At 43.8% G+C, this 15942-nt stretch overlaps 1 protein-coding gene and 1 non-coding gene across 2 annotated transcripts; one reads left to right on the top strand and one right to left on the bottom strand.

Annotated features, from left to right (window-relative positions):
• The first annotated feature begins 618 nt into the window (after positions 1–618).
• On the top strand, positions 619–722 carry LOC123457948. The gene has a single exon (XR_006635296.1). It is a non-coding gene; the product is annotated as a small nucleolar RNA U13 (small nucleolar RNA).
• Positions 723–2101: 1379 nt separating this feature from the next.
• On the bottom strand, positions 2102–15379 carry Arpc5 (actin related protein 2/3 complex subunit 5). The gene is made up of 4 exons (XM_045141887.1): positions 15100–15379; positions 12989–13061; positions 9495–9671; positions 2102–3432 (listed from the first exon to the last, which is right to left on the bottom strand). The coding sequence occupies exons 1-4, from the start codon at positions 15240–15242 to the stop codon at positions 3370–3372; spliced, it is 456 nt and encodes a 151-aa protein (XP_044997822.1). The 5' UTR covers positions 15243–15379; the 3' UTR covers positions 2102–3369.
• Between the last annotated feature and the right edge of the window lie 563 nt (positions 15380–15942).

The raw sequence follows: 15942 nt of genomic DNA, 5'->3' as shown, positions 1-15942 counted from the left end.
ACCACAAGCGTGAATTAAACCTTTCTCTTCTACTGTTTGTCACTTGTACCTTCTGTACTTTCTGCCCTTGCAAGGCCTCGCAGACCGGTGAGTTTCACTGTAGGCTGGTCTACTCTGTTCTTACTGCTCTCCCCACACTAAGTTACAGTCAAATGATAACTGTAGGACATTAAAACTTGAAAGCACCAAAGTCCTACTTCCCGATTCAGTTGAAAGCAGACCCAGATGGTATTCTTTCATACACCCCTTACAATTCTGACCACGTAACTGTTTTAAGAGAATCGTTAGTTGGCACCATCTACATGTCACCTTTGAGAAGGTTCCCTGAAGACTTTATACTTCAGATGACCGTTTCCTAAATGAAGTTGTTACCTAGGAACTAAAGCTACTTCCCCTTTTTCTTGGTGGCGTGGGATTGAACTGTGGACCCTGCTTATGTTAGCCAAGAGCCCAGCACTGCACTACAGCCCCATCTTTGGTTTTTAAAGATAGGCTTGTGTTACGGAACCCAGGCTTGAGCTTGCTGGGTAGGTCAGACTGGCTCATTATCTGCCTCAGCCTCTTCAATGTCAGGAGTCTCACGCTAGGCTATTTTCCCTTTAAAGAAAGATGGAAGTGATCCTTTTATTGGTTCATAAGCATGATGATTGGGTGTCCACATGCTTAAGTGAAGTGTGCCTCCCACAAACTTTGTTCTGCGCTGGCACATTACCTGTCTGACGTGAAAACACAGACACACACACACTCACACACACACACACACACACACGAACGAAAGATGGAAGAGGAAATGGAGAGATGACTCCATGGATACATTAAGTTGCTTTGCTGAGTTTGGACCACCAGCACCCATGTAAAGCTGAATGATGTGAGAGATGCCTGTAATCCCAGTGGGTCCCTTATGAAAAGGGAGCTGGAGACAAGTGTTTTCCAGAAGCTCACAGGCCAGCTAGTCTTGCAAATGCAGCAGTGAGTGAGTGACCTTGTCTGAAACTGAAGATGAGGACATCCAAAGTAGTCCTCTGACCTCCACATAAGAGCTGTGTGTTGGCACTAACTGGAAACCCCAGTGCTGGGGAGATGGAAACCCCTGGGGGGGTGGTGTCACTGACCAGCCACTCTAACCTACTTGGTAAGCTCTAGGCCAGTGACCATCTCAAAAAACCTGGCTGGTGCTTGAAGCATGACGCCCGAGCTTGTCCTCTGGCCTCCACACCAGCACACGAACATGCCAAATGGAGGAAACAAGGTAGGAGTGGTAGTACTCGCTTGCATCCCAGCACAGGAAGCTGCAGCAAGGGAGTCACTGAGTTTCAGGCTAGCTTGCACTACAGAGCAAGACTGTCTCAGGAAGAAACCAAAAACTGGTAAGATTAAAGTAAAGGGGGTGGTAAGTGAAGAACCACTTCTGTGCGAAAAGACCCTCTGGGCACTTACCTACTTTTCCCACAGGGGGAGTGTCGGTTACTACAACCTGGACAAACAGCCAGGATGCATCAGTCGAAGCAATTTTCAGCTAGTACCACCCTGGTTCAACTCCTATGCTGTACTGCTTGTTACATTTTTACTATTCTTCTAGAGGAAAGCTGACAGGCTGACGGATTTTTGAACACAACTTCTCTTGTGAGTAGAGATGATGAAACTCCAGAACTGTCACTAGCACTTCAGTCATGGAAGTGGAACTGAGGATCTATGACAAAGCCCTGCACTCTTCCCTTTGTACTTTAAAGTGGGTAGGCTATCTTGACTCGACCACCTCTACTGCGGACTGCTTGGCTTCTAAGTCACAGAAAAAGCTTTCACAGCTTTAACTTAGAAATTTAGCTAGGTTCAGTTGTAGGCAGACAGAAGCTGCTCTATAGATACATATAAGGGAGGACAAAACTGTAGCTGCTCAGTGGACCCACCAGCATGGAGGACTAAGCAGTCTCCTGAAGGCTTTGGCTGGGCTGACGTCAGTGTTCCCTCTTCTTGCTCCCTCCACGATTTGTATAGCTTGCAGTTTTGTAAATCCTATCTACATATATGATGGCAGTACCATTAGGATGCCTTTCTTCTTAAGTGGATATACATTTGTAAGAATTTGAGTAAGAAAAATAAATTATTCAACACTGACAATTTATTTTCTGGTTTATCATTTTTACAAAACAGAACAAAACAAAAAGTAGATATCAAAAACAGCAAAGAGTTTGTAGAATTTCTGCACCAGTTCCCATACAAGTCAGTGACTGAGACTGGCATTTTAAGTAAACACTAACACAAGCTGGTTCCCTCTTGGCCGCATGTGTCTGGGTGGGTTGTTTTGGAACTACTGTGCAATAATAACTTTTTGTAAGCACCGGTCATTTTTTGAGAACCAATTTGGTTTGTCCAACAAAGTAAACAATTTTTCAGTGTGGCATTTTTGCTTTTTAAAAAAACACTGAGCTGAAACACAGAGCATGTATTTGTTTGGATCTGAACCAATTTTCTGGGATCCCAATTACCTGAAGAACACTGAAGACATTCATAGGGCATATTAAATGGCATATAAATACTTGTATAAATGTTTAAGGCAGCTACTGTATTTCTAAAGAAAGTAGTATTTCATTCAGAGGCTGCCTAGAATTTGAATTATACCATAGTTTCTGAGTCCTTTCAGATTTGTATTAGTTTCCCCAAATGGAGCCACATTATCGGAACAAAGTTTGATGTTCACATCAAACAGACTCTGACATTTTATAAACATGTTTGTGTAGAGCGCTTGCTCTGTACCCTGGGTGGCCATGAAGAGATGGTGAGGCCAGGAGACAAGTGACACTGAAAGGAAGCAGCACACTTACATTCAGCATCATCAGGCAGAAATAAAGCTGGAAACTGGGAGTGGAGTTCATCCACCTGTTCTTGAAACACATTTTGCTTAAATAATGGAAGCATGGTCCAGTTATGCAATGTAAATAGCTGCCAGTCTGAATAAACAAAACAAAACACAATTTCCTGACTACCAATGAGTTAGGAAACTGGTTTCAAATTCTGATCAGATCCCTCAGTATCAGCCAAAAATAAATCACAAAAATCAACCAGTATGAGTTAAAAAGTGCACAATTAAACATGTATATAAATTTCAGACTGGCATCCACATCATTGAAATGGCTATGAAAGGATGATACACTCCTATTGAAATAATATTTCCTCTATATTATCCAAATTTTCATTAAAGGAAAATGGATATGTAATTTTCTTCTGTACAGATATGAAAAAGGAAGCAAGAAGGCAAAGCTGAGAGAAAGAGACGCTACCCACAGGGCAGCGGTGGCATTTGGTCATTTTGGTCTTTGTACCAGCAGCTCCCACTCCTGTGACTGATGTCCAGTTCCGGCTGGACTATGACTACACAGTTTTCCTTGCAGTCAAAACGCGGACGATAGACCCTACTCCTCCAGCAGCGAGTGCCTGCAAGAAAGCAAATGTATGTTCACAAGATCACCAAGGGTCAAGCAAAACACTGTGAGCTCACTACAGTTACTAAGTACTTCTTGAGTACCTGTTATGTGGGAGGCACTGACCTTGGCACTAGTAAGTAACAATAAGACAAACCTGTCAACACCCCCGCCCTGTGAGCTTATATTCTAGGACCCTGTTTCCAAATTAGGTCTTGAATCGTCTGTAGCACAATGTTCTTAAATTAGGACAGTCTGTGTATCCCACTCTCACCACAGACAGAAATTTAAATTGGGACAAGTCACTCCAACTTCCATTTAGACAGTCTGATGTCTTTTCTTTTTTCCCAAGGTTAAGAAGATACTTAAGAGCTAAGAAGTTTACAAACTCTAAACCTGACTCTTTTAACTTGAAACACTGATAGGAGTATTAGGAATTGGAAGCTGTAGTTTATTTCTGTTCAAAAAGTACTTTCTCGGGCTGGAGAGATGGCTTAGCGGTTAAACACTTGCCTGTGAAGCCTAAGGACCCCGGTTCGAGGCTCAGTTCCCCAGGTCCCACGTTAGCCAGATGCACAAGGGGGCGCACGTGTCTGGAGTTCGTTTGCAAAGGCTGGAAGCCCTGGCACGCCCATTCTCTCTCTCTCCCTCTATCTGTCCTTCTCTCTGTGTCTGTCACTCTCAAATAAATAAATAAATAAAAATTTTTAAAAAAAGTACTTTCTTAAGCTGGGTGTTGTGGCACACACCTTTAATCCCAGCTTGTGGGAGGCAGAGGCAGGAGGACTGCCATGAGTTCCAGGTCCCCCCCACCCTAGACTACATAGTGAATTTCAGGTCAGCTTGGGCCAGAGTGAGACCCTACCTCAAAAAACCAAACCAAACAAACAAATCAACTTTCTCAGTACTACTGTATGTGAGTACTGTGCTGGATTGCACCATACTCTGATCGACTAGGAGGAGACAGAAATTTTTAATATGCACAAAAAGGTAAGAGTCATGCTTCGGGTGCTACAGAGGCACAGAAAGGGCAGGTATATACTCAGGCTGACATCAGAGCAATGTTTCAGGCTAGACTTCCCAGAGAAAAATAAAACATGATACAGAGAAGATGGACTGATACCAGAAAACCATGACAAACACAGAGGAGTGAGACAGGACAGGGCATTTAGGGAAAAGACTGCACTACTATACCCAAGAAAAGCATGGCATGGAAAATGAAACCATACCTGGAAACATGGGCCTACAAACATAACTTCATGTTTTAAAGACAGCATTCTGGGGAGTGGGTGGAGGACAGATTTGAGGAAGGTGGAAGGGAGATCAACTAGGAAGCGCTAGCAACAATTGCGGGATGCATGGGGACACCTTGGTTGGGTGGACTTGAGGGACTGGGGTCTGAGAAGGCTGCTCAATGGGGAAGGGTACTTGCTACACAAGCATGAAGACATAAGCTCAAGCCCTAGCACCACACAAAAGCTGGGCATGGCTGTGTATACCTGTACCCAGTGCTGAGGGTGGTGGAGACTGGAAGATTACTGGGACTTGTTGGTCAGCCAGGGCAACTGAAAAACACCTCGCTCCAGAATCAGTGAGAGACTCATCTTGTTTTGCAAAAGCAAAAATTAGATGGAGGACACCTGCCATGACATGCATATCTGCCCACACGTGCATACACAATGCATACATACTACATCACCGCCCCCCCGCCCTTGCAGAACCTCAAAGATTGGCAAACACTTGTCACTGGTGTGAAGATGAAGAGAAGACTGAACCAGGCATGGTAGTGCACACTGAGGCAGAGGGAGGATTGCCATGACTGAGGCCACCCTGAGATGAAAGTCCAGGTCCGCCTGGGCGGGGGGGGGGGGGGAGGGGGGAGTGTGTGTGGGGGGGGACGAGGGGAGAGGGAGGGAAAAGAAATGAAGACTGACCGCACACCACCAATTTTCTCACCTACAAAGTAGTTTTCCTTTCTTGTATTTTTTTTAAGATTTATTTTTATTTGTGTGTGTGTGTCTGTGAGAGAGAGACAAAGAGAGAGAGAGAGAAAGAGGGAGAGGGAGGGGGTTGAATATGAATATGAATGGGTGCACCAGGGTCTCTAGCTTCTGGAAATGAACTCCAGACACATGCACCACCATGTACAGCTGGGTGGGACCTGGAGAATCAAACATGCGCTTTACCTGTATTGTTTGTTTCTCTGAGGTAGGTTCTCACTTTAGCCCAGGATGACCTGCAACTCACAGTGATCCTCCTACCTCTGCCTCCCAAGTGCTAAGATTAAAAGTATGTACCATGACAGGCCCCTTTTCCAATGTATGTATGTATGTATGTATATATGTATGTATGTATGTATGTGTGTGTGTGTGTGTATGTGTGTACACACACACATATTTTTTAAAGAGGGAGGTAGGTAGAGAATGGGCACACCAGGGCTCCCAGATGTTGCAAACAAACTCCAGACACATGTGCCACCTTGTACTCCTGGTTAATATGGGTCCTGGGGAATTGAACCTGGGTCCTTTGGCTTTGCAGGCAAGCATCCCAACTGCTAAGCTATCTCTCCAGGCCCTTTCCAGTATTTTTTTTTTTAATGATAATTAAGTGAGTTAATATTTATAAATATCTTGCTGGGGGTGGTGGTGGCACATGCCTTCAAACCCAGCACTCGGGTAAGCTGAAGTAGAAGGACTGCCATGAGTTTGAGGCCAGCCTGAGCTAGATTGAGACCCTGCTTAAAAAGCAGCTGGGTGTGGTGGTACACATCTTAAATTCCAACACTTGGAGGTTGAAGTGGGACTGCTGTGAGTTTGAGGTTAGTGTGAGCTACAGAGTGAGTTCCAGGTCAGCCTGGGCTAGAATGAGACTGCTTTAAAAAATCTTTGAAGAATGTCTGGACTACTGAAGTTCCCAGTTGATACTATGAACTTGAGGTTATACCAGACCTAAGTTTGCTTGAGTTTTAAAGGCGGCTATTCACATATAAATTGAAGATAACAAAATGCTTATAGGGCAGAGGAAGTGGCTCAGTGGGTACAGTGTTTGCTATGCAAGCATGAGCACTGAGTCTGGCTTCCACTGCCTACGCAAAGTCAGATGCTATACTTGGCTTCTGTAATCTCAGTGTGCCTATGAGGAGATGGGAAGCAAAGAAGGAGAATTTCTTGGCAGCTTGCAGACCAGCTAGGCTGGCAAACATAGCAGTGAAAAGAAGAGACCTTACCTCAAACAAGGAGGACTGGCACTCAAAAGCTGTCCTCTGACCTCTATCAGGGCATGTGTGTGTCCACACTCACACATAATCTCCCCCCCAAATTAACATACTTCAGAATTGTTTTGAGGATTAAATGAACTGCAAATCAATGGTACAGTGCCTAGCAAACAGAAGTGTTCCATGAATAAAATGGCCATATGAATTACTGCACACACTGGTTCCCTTCATAGTGAAAGGGAGCACAGGACTACTATTCATGACGATGATAGAAACAGGCACAGATGAGGAATATACTGGGAACACTGGGAGGAATGGATACTCTAGCCCAAAACGCCAGGACTTAAAAAAAAAATTTTTTTTTTTGAGGCAAGCCCAAAAGACTAGTCTTTTTTTTTTTTTTTTTTTAATGTGGGGGTGGGACGCACACACACACACACACACACACTTGGCATGCCAGGGCCCCCAGCCACTGCAACTGAATTCCAGATGTGTGAGCTCCCTTGTGCGCATGTGAAACCTTGCAGGTGTGCATCTGGCTTATGTGGGACCTGGAGAGTTGAACATGAGTCCTCAGGCTTCTCAGGCAAACGCCTTAACCACTAAACCATCTCTCCAGCCCGAGCACTTTTTTTTTAAAAAATTAATTAATTTATTTATTTGAGAGCGACAGACACAGAGAGAAAGACAGGTAGAGGGAGAGAGAGAGAATGGGCGCGCCAGGGCTTCCAGCCTCTGCAAACGAACTCCAGACACGTGCGCCCCCTTCTGCATCTGGCTAACGTGGGACCTGGGGAACGGAGCCTCGAACCGGGGTCCTTAGGCTTCACAGGCAAGTGTTTAACCGCTAAGCCATCTCTCCAGCCCCCCGAGCACTTTTTGATAGTGTACAAAACTGACTTAACTGAAGCCCCCAACACATTTTCCTATTTTTATTTTATAGGTGTTTTTACTCAAACTTATGACAATAATCCAAAGACCTGAGCTTTGAGAATTTTAAGAATGTTAGTGAATGGCTGAAGAGATGGCTTAGAGGTTAAGAGTATTAGTGACTACATCCCTAAACAGCAGTTTTCACTAAATGTTACTGCTTATATTTTACCAGTATAAGAGCTGGGTATAAACAATTACCTTACTTTTTATTGAGAACTCAAAATTACTTCTGTCTTTCTTGAGACAAAGTCTTTTAAATGTAGCCTTGCCTGGCCTGGAACTCACCATGCTGACAGGCTGGGTTTAAACTTAACAGAAATCCTTGTACTTGCACTGATCCTCCTGCCTTTGCTTCCCACATTCTAGGATTACAGCAAGCACGCCCACAGACTTTTAATTTTATTTATTTATTTTTTTGTTTTTTTTGAGGTAGGGTCTCACTCTGGTCCAGGCTGACCTGGAATTAACTCTGTAGTCTCAGGGTGGCCTTGAACTCACAGCGATCCTCCTACCTCTGCCTCCTGAGTGCTGGTATTAAAGGCGTGCGCCACCACGCCCGGTAAGACTTTTAATTTTAAATTAATTTTACTTATTTGAGAAAGACAGGAAGAGAGAGAAATAAAGAATAGGCACACCAGGACCTCTAACCACTGCAAACAAAACTCCAGGAGCATGTGCCACTGCATGCATCTGGCTTTACGTGGGTACTAGGAAATCAAACTTGGTTCCTTAGGTATTGCAGGCAAATGCCTTAACCACTGAGCCATCTCTCCAGCCCCTCCCACACTTTTATCAAGCTCACGTTTGTGGGCAGGTTAGACAAGCTCTCTACCACTGACCAACACCCTCAGACCTTCTTCTTCTTTTTTTAAACAATGCATAAAAAAGGAAATAAGCATTTATGATTTTAAAAATTTCTTTTTATAAGAAACTGTGGTAAAACATGTAATAAAATTTTCCACTTTAACCATGCATTTCTTTTTTTTCCCCCCTTCAAGGTAGGGTCTCACTCTGGTCCAGGCTGACCTGGAATTAACTCTGTAGTCTCACGGTGGCCTTGAACTCATGGTGATCGTCCATACCTCTGCCTCCCGAGTGCTGGGTTAAAGGTGTGCACCACCATTTCCGGCTTTTTTTTTTTTTTAATGTAGGGTCTCACTCTAGCTCAAGCTGACCTGGCATTGACTATGTAGTCTGAGGATGGCCTTAAATTTATGGGAATCCTCCTACCTCTGCCTTCTGAGTGCTACTGGTATTAAGGGCATGTGCTACCATGCCCAGTTCCAATTTAACCATCTTTAAATGTACAACTGAGAGGTATCAATTATATTTACAATGCTGCACAGGCAATTTATTAACTTCTTCATCAACCCCAAAGAAACTCTACCCATTAACAACCCTCTGTAGAACCTGATTAGCATCTCCAGTGATTCTGTCCTTTGAATTTGCCTATATTAGATTATTTCATCTATGCAGAACAGCAAGTATTTGTCCTTTTTGTGTCTGGCTTATTTCACTTAAGTGTATTTCTAGGTTTATTCATATTTTTGCACATATCAGAACTTAATTCCTTCTCATGGGTAATATCCCACTGTATGTATAGACCATGGCTTATTTGTCAGTCATATTGGGTTATTTCAACCTTTTGGTCAGAAGATTCTTGGTTTTTATTCATTTTCTTTTACAAAGTTTTCACTTACTTCAACATTTAAAGCAATGTTTAATTTAAAAAAATTACAAAGTATGTGTGAACAAACATGTAGTACAAACCAGAATCTGAGATCAAGGCTAGGCAACACAAACCTGAACTTTCCATTTTCATGCATTTTATTACTACTAATAAAGATGTACCATCAAGTCAATGTGGTTGTTCAGGTGGCAGTTATTCTCTATCATAAAGGCACAGATAGAATAATTTGTTAACTTACCTTTTCATGCCACTGTAACAACACAGCACTGCTATTGTCAGATGGGCTCTCAAAACCTTTATAAATATACTTCATTAACAGGTCCACACCATTCTTGTCCAGAGACTGAACAGCCTTTTCAATATCATTGGCTTTAAAAGAGATGAGCACCTTCAAGACAATGCTGCCTGCCCGATCCTGAGTATAAATATATAACAAAACATTTAGTCATTTACATGTGAAGGGCTACAACTGCACAAAGGCCACACGGAGGTGACAACTGAGTAAAGACATGGAGAACATGAGCAAAACCACTGGATTTATAGAAGGTTGTTTTGGACCAAAGAATAAGTGGTGTTAGCATGGGTTCATGTGATTGAAGGTCCAACCAGGCAGAGCTGGGCAGTGGGAAGGGGAGCAGGAGTGTTAACTCCAAAAAGTAGAGAAGGCAGGACATGTGAGGACCTGCAAGCCACTGGAAGGACTTGGGCTTTTTCTATGGGAAGAGAAGACAGTGGAGGTCTTAAGAGTAGTGACATAATCTGACTCCCATTTTAGTAGGGTTATTTTGGCCTCTCTGTTGAGAACAGACATAGGGAAGGGGACCAGGCAAAAGCAGGGATGGCACAATACAGGCTGGTTCTGTTTAGCATGACAGCAGTCATGTGATAAGAACTGAAGATAGATCCAAGATTTACAAACAGCCTGAGGTGCTAAGTTTACAATTTATTAAAACATTTAAGTATTAACTTTTGTTCTTAAATCTTTTCTTTTTTTTATTTATTTTGAGGTAGGGTTTCACTCTAGTTCAGGTTGACCTGGAATTCACTATGTAGTCTCAGGGTGGCCTGGAACTCATGATGACCCTCCTACCTCTGCCTCCCAAGTGACGGGATTCAAGGCGTGCACCACCATGCCCGGCATTAGTCTTAAAAGAAGGAAACTGATTTATAATTCACCTTCAACTAGCCTTCAAAAGTAATTCTGCCTTTTCTTCTTAAAATTTTTCTTTTTATGTTCATTTTTAATCCTTTTTTTCCCCTTTGGTAAATTCTGCTCCCAAAGCATAGGTCTATTTTACCCATTTATGCAAGCAAAGGGAACACTTAATTGATTCTTTCAACAATTAGTTTCTCTTTCTGTTCAACACAAAGTGGTATCTTCAGTATTCCTTTGGTCAGGGTTTTATCGAATGTTTCTACCACCTACTGTTATCTTTAAAGACTGCAATTACTCCATTTAGAAAATATCTTTGCATGTAGAGTTATAACCTCCCACCCACAAGCTGGGATAAAAACCACCCACATACAAGCAGAAGGGGGTAAAACTGTACGTTCTTAACAACTTTTAAAAATAAAGAAAAATCTCTTATAACAATCTGTGTTGCCTAGCTACCTGCTAGGCATCCACATAAGCTATTATTTGCTACTATTCTCTTAAGGAGATTCCTGAGTTCCTGACAGTGAGGCTGATGCTTTGGCCTTCCTTGTAAACCCTGAATAGTAACCAAGTACGAAGTCCTCAAGCATTAGTGGGGGAAACAAAGAACTGGTGCAAGACTGCTGCAGGTGCTGTATATTGTACAATGTTTCTGAAGAAACCCAGCAATACTTTGTGTAGTGAAAGCCTTAAAAAATGTGCATTCCTTGAAAATACTTAGTAGCAGAGGCCAGTAAGTTAAAAAGGAGACATAAAGGGTAGAGAAAGGGAGGGAGGAGGATACTTAATAGGTTGATATTGTATATATGTAATTAAAATGATTGTAATGGGGAGGTAATATGATGGAGAATGGAATTTCAAATGGGAAAGTGTGGGGGTGGGGAGGGAGGGAATTACCATGGGATATATTTTATAATCATGGAAAATGTTAATAAAAATTAAAAAAAATATATATATATTAAGAAAAAAAGTGAAAAAAAATGTGCATTCTTAGCCAGGCATGGTGGAGCAAGCCTTTAATCCCAGCACTCAGGAGGCTGAGGTAAGAGGGTCCCTGGGCTAGAGCACGACCCTGGGGGGGGATGGGCAGGGGAATAAAAGTGCATTCTTTGCTCTAGTTCTCCTCTGGGAATTTACTGAAATGAACTATTTCAAATTTACCTGAATGATTGATTTCAGTATCATATATAGCAGGACAAACTAGTCCCTCTCAATACATGACAACAGGAGACCAGTCATCTATAAAATACATCTTCCTGACCAGGTATGGTGGTGCAGGTCTTTAATCCCAGAACTTGGGAGGCAGAAGTAGGAAGACTGTTTTGAGTGTGAGGCCACACTGAGACTACACAGTGAATTCCAGGTTAGCCTGAGCTAGAGTGAGACCCTACATCAAAAAACACAACAAAACACAACACAATGTAATATCCTGGCTGTTAAAAATGTGATAGAAATAAACTTACTACTAAGTAACGTTCCTGTATGTTGCAATACAGTTGAAAAACAGGTTTATAAAATTCCCCTTTTTTTTTTCTCCAAGTCAGGGTTTCACTCTAGTCCAGGATGACCTGTAACTTATTCTGTAGCCCAAGCTAGCCTTGAACTCATGTTGATCCTCCTACTTCAGCCTCCTGAATGCCAGAATTAAAGGCATAAGCCACCATGCCTGGCTAAAATTCCATTTAAAATTTTTCTATTTATTTGAGAGAGAGAAGGTGGGAGGGAGGGAGGGAGAGGGAGGGAGAGACAGACAGTCAGAATGGGTGCACCAGGGCTTCCAGCTGCTGCAAACAAACTCCAGATGCATGTGCCACCTTGTGCATCTGGCTTATGTGGGTACTGGGGAATCAAACTGGGATACTTTGGCTTTGCAGGCAAGTGCCTTAACCGCTGAGGCATCTCTCCAGTCCCTAAAATTCTATTTTTATAAGAACAAAAACACATGTAGAAAAACTTCATGCAGAAAGCAACACCAAAAGGTAGTAACTGTGATCCTTGGGTATTAAGTACTAGTCTTTTTTTCTTTTAAATTTTTATTAACATTTTCCATGATTATTAAAAAAAAATCCCATGGTAATTCCCTCCCTCCCCACCCCCACACTTTCCCCTTTGAAATTCCATTCTCCATCATATTGCCTCCCCATTACAATCATTGTAAGTACTAGTCTTTTTTTTTTTAAAATGCCAACATGTGCCTTTGCTCTCTATTGTTAATGCTTAATATTTAATATTTGCATAATTAAGAGACTTTATGAGATCAAGTAGCAGCTGTATATTTTGGTAAAAGCTTTACTTATTTGGGCCTTTGTTTAAATTCAGCCTGAGTGCACTCTTTTCAAAAAGACACAGAAATGATGCTATTGATGGTCTCTCTGCAGCATCAACCTAACTCTTCATTCATTACAGTGCTATTTTTTTCATATGAAATTTTAACCTCTCAAGAATTTTACCTTACAAACCCTTCTGTGTCACAGACAGTACATAGTTAAGATGTTTTCTGACCAAGACCACAGAGGGTCTTCCTAACCTACAGTGAGATACCAGCAGACAACAATGCATTCTAGTGTGTGACTCACCTTCACGGCTTGACTCTTGGTGTTGATAGGAGGGTTCTTCAGAGCTGCCTGGAGAGCGGCTGTCATGTTTCCTGTGATGGAGGTTAAGGAGATAACAGCAAAGGGCAGCCCCTGGGACAGCATTATGACTGGTTGGAACTGTTGGGTTTTAAGATGACATTATGCATAGTACTAAAATTACTATGGCCATTACATTTGATATTGGAATTCAATGTGTTGGTTTCCAGTATGTCAAAGGTAACATACTGAAATTAAAAGAACAATAAAAATTCTTTAAAAAAAATAAAGCAAAGACCGGTCCTTGGTTCTGTCAGCAAACGAACAGCCTGACAACCTTTCACTTTCCATTGAAATACATGCATTATCTAGGTTGGCATTAACGAAACCCCAAAGTATGCAAGAGAATTATAAGTGCCCCAAATACAGCCTATCACCAAACAAAATACACCATTTTATGTGGTTCTTGTTGGGGGGCGCACTCAAAACATACTGGAATTGTATTAACTGAAACGCTGACGGATTACTCTGGCAATCTGAGTATCTTCATAGGCATCTCAATGTAGAGGTGAAGTAGCACTGATGATGCCGTAATTCATATTATCCTTAGGCAGCAGCTTACTGTCTTATTATTACTTTTTATTTCATAAAGGTTATTCAAACTGTGCTCAATCTTACCTATTAAATTTAGTCTTTTAGAGTACCAGGGAGTTAGCAGGCACTAGAGACAGAAGGCCAATCAGACTGTCAGAATGTACAGTCATTCCCCTAAAAGGAAAACCACAGAGCGATTTGTTCCTCACTCAGTCTGTAGTACCCAACCAGAGCTGTCTTGTTAGAGCAAGAGTAAGGCGAGGCCATACCTTTGTATTTTAAACAGAATTGACTAAAAAGCAGATCCATTTATAAGGATACAGCAGAACCATTTAGGGATCCTCAGCAGCCAAGCGAAATACATTAATTTCATAAAACATAACTTACCACAAAGAATATTTTTAGAAAGAATAAGATTCACCACTTCTGAAGGAAAGGTCTGAGAAAATATATATCGCTGATTATTGATTATTAATATGGCTGTATGGACATCTAAAATGTATCTCTTTTTTGAAAAGACACAAAACTAATCAGCATGTAAAATAATCAAGTAGTAACAACTGACAGCAAAAGTTGAGGTCATCAAAGAAAAACCTACATGGTATTAATAAATGTTTAAAGCTGCTTAAAACTGCCACCAACTAAATGCTCATGTGTTTCTCCATTACAATTTAGTACAACATTCATAAAGAAAGAACATTTTATACCAAAGACTAATCAGAAATATATTAAGATCAGAAATTGAGATTTTTCTAAAATGACAACTTCGGTTTTGCAACACTTGTGTTTTTCTAAGAGAGCTGACAGAAATGGTACACCATATTATGAATATTCAAATATGCAAACCAAGGAACCAGGAACTGACAGCCATATTTTAACTGAAATGGAAACAATTTCAGGAAAAAAAAGATTATGCTTTTTAACAATGACTTATCTCTTTCATTCATCGGGGTTTATCTTAAATATTTCCAAGGATTCTCCACATGCACTTCCTGTCTTGTCTCCACTGGCTTTTTTTTTTTTTTTCTCAGTAGGTTAAGTCTCCAAGCTTCCTTCCTGTTAATTTTGGACACCAAAACTTCCCTGGCCCGGTCAACAAATTCTGTCCAACCTGTACTTTGTTTTGCCAAATTCTTCCCCCCCTAATTACTATTATTATTTTTGAGCCTATGAGCTGAAAAGTACAGGGGCCTTAATCTGCAAACCGCTCCCTCCCTCCTGCCAAGGACTAAGCTGTCGTACCGCTGCCCAGGGCGGACACACACGAGCAGGCACAGGTTCCTGGCGCTAGGGTGCCCGCGAAGGAGGAAACGCAAGGCCCGCGCCGTCCCCCGGGCGCAGGAGGGCGCGGTCGGCCGGGGAGCGGCTCCCTCCCGAGGCCGGCGCACCTGAGGAATCCCGGGGCGCCGGCAAGTTGCCCCGGGCGGCCCCGGCCACCCAGTGACCTCGCCGTCGGGCCTCGCCCGGGCTCGGACCGGGATCCGGGACCCGAACCCGCGGTGGGCGCGAGCCAAGGATATTGCCGCAGGCACGAGTCCACCTCGCCCTCGTCCGGCCCGGCCTGACCGTCGCCCCCGTCCTCCTCGTCCACGAACTTGTTCTCATCGTACTCATCCACGTCCACCTTCCGGAAGCGCGCCGACGACACCGTGTTCTTCGACATCCTCCTCCTTCTCCTGCTGGCGGTCGTGGTGGACTCGGCTTCAGCCACTCAGCCCAGCCCAGCCCAGCCCGGCCCAGGCTCCCAGCGCCGCGTCCGATTCACTTCCCTCTTCCGTTCTGGGGCGTCGCCGGCAGCCGGGCTCGGGCGGTTCTGGGCCTGCGCGCTGGCCGCGCCGTTTCCTCCTCAGGTTCGCGCGCGCGCGCTCGCTCGCTCTCCCTCGGCCCCGGGGGAGCGTGCGCGTGCCACGGAAGGAGCGCGCCGGGTCGCAGCGCGCAGGCGCGGGCCTCGCTGCAGGAAAGGGGCGTGGCCTGCGAAGGAGGCGGGGGCGGAAAGCAGGGCCCGGAGCTGCGGGAAGGCTCGATTGGTTGCGGGAGAGCAACACGTAATGCCCGAGGTTCCCATAGAAACGTTTTTTTTTTTTTTTTTTCCTGCGGTCCAGTCTCGCCGGGGGAGTTGGGGCGGGGGGCGGGTCTTCGGCAATGGGCACGGCGGGTGGGTGGCCAGCGCTTCTGCTGTCGCTGCTGCCGCTGCCAGAGTCGTGTGCTCAGGGGTCCTGGGTAAGGTCCGACTGACCCGGACTCGCCGGTGCGGTGGGATGATGGACTGGCTGCAGGACCCGGTCCCCTGCAGTGGGCAGGAGGAGTATGGGGCGGAGTGATGCGCGCCCGGGCGCCCCGCATCCTTCGAGTGATCCCCGACG

Source organism: Jaculus jaculus, chromosome 1 (genome assembly GCF_020740685.1).
Source record: "Jaculus jaculus isolate mJacJac1 chromosome 1, mJacJac1.mat.Y.cur, whole genome shotgun sequence".
NCBI lineage: Eukaryota > Metazoa > Chordata > Mammalia > Rodentia > Dipodidae > Jaculus > Jaculus jaculus.
This window is presented reverse-complemented; position numbering and strand designations above follow the sequence as displayed.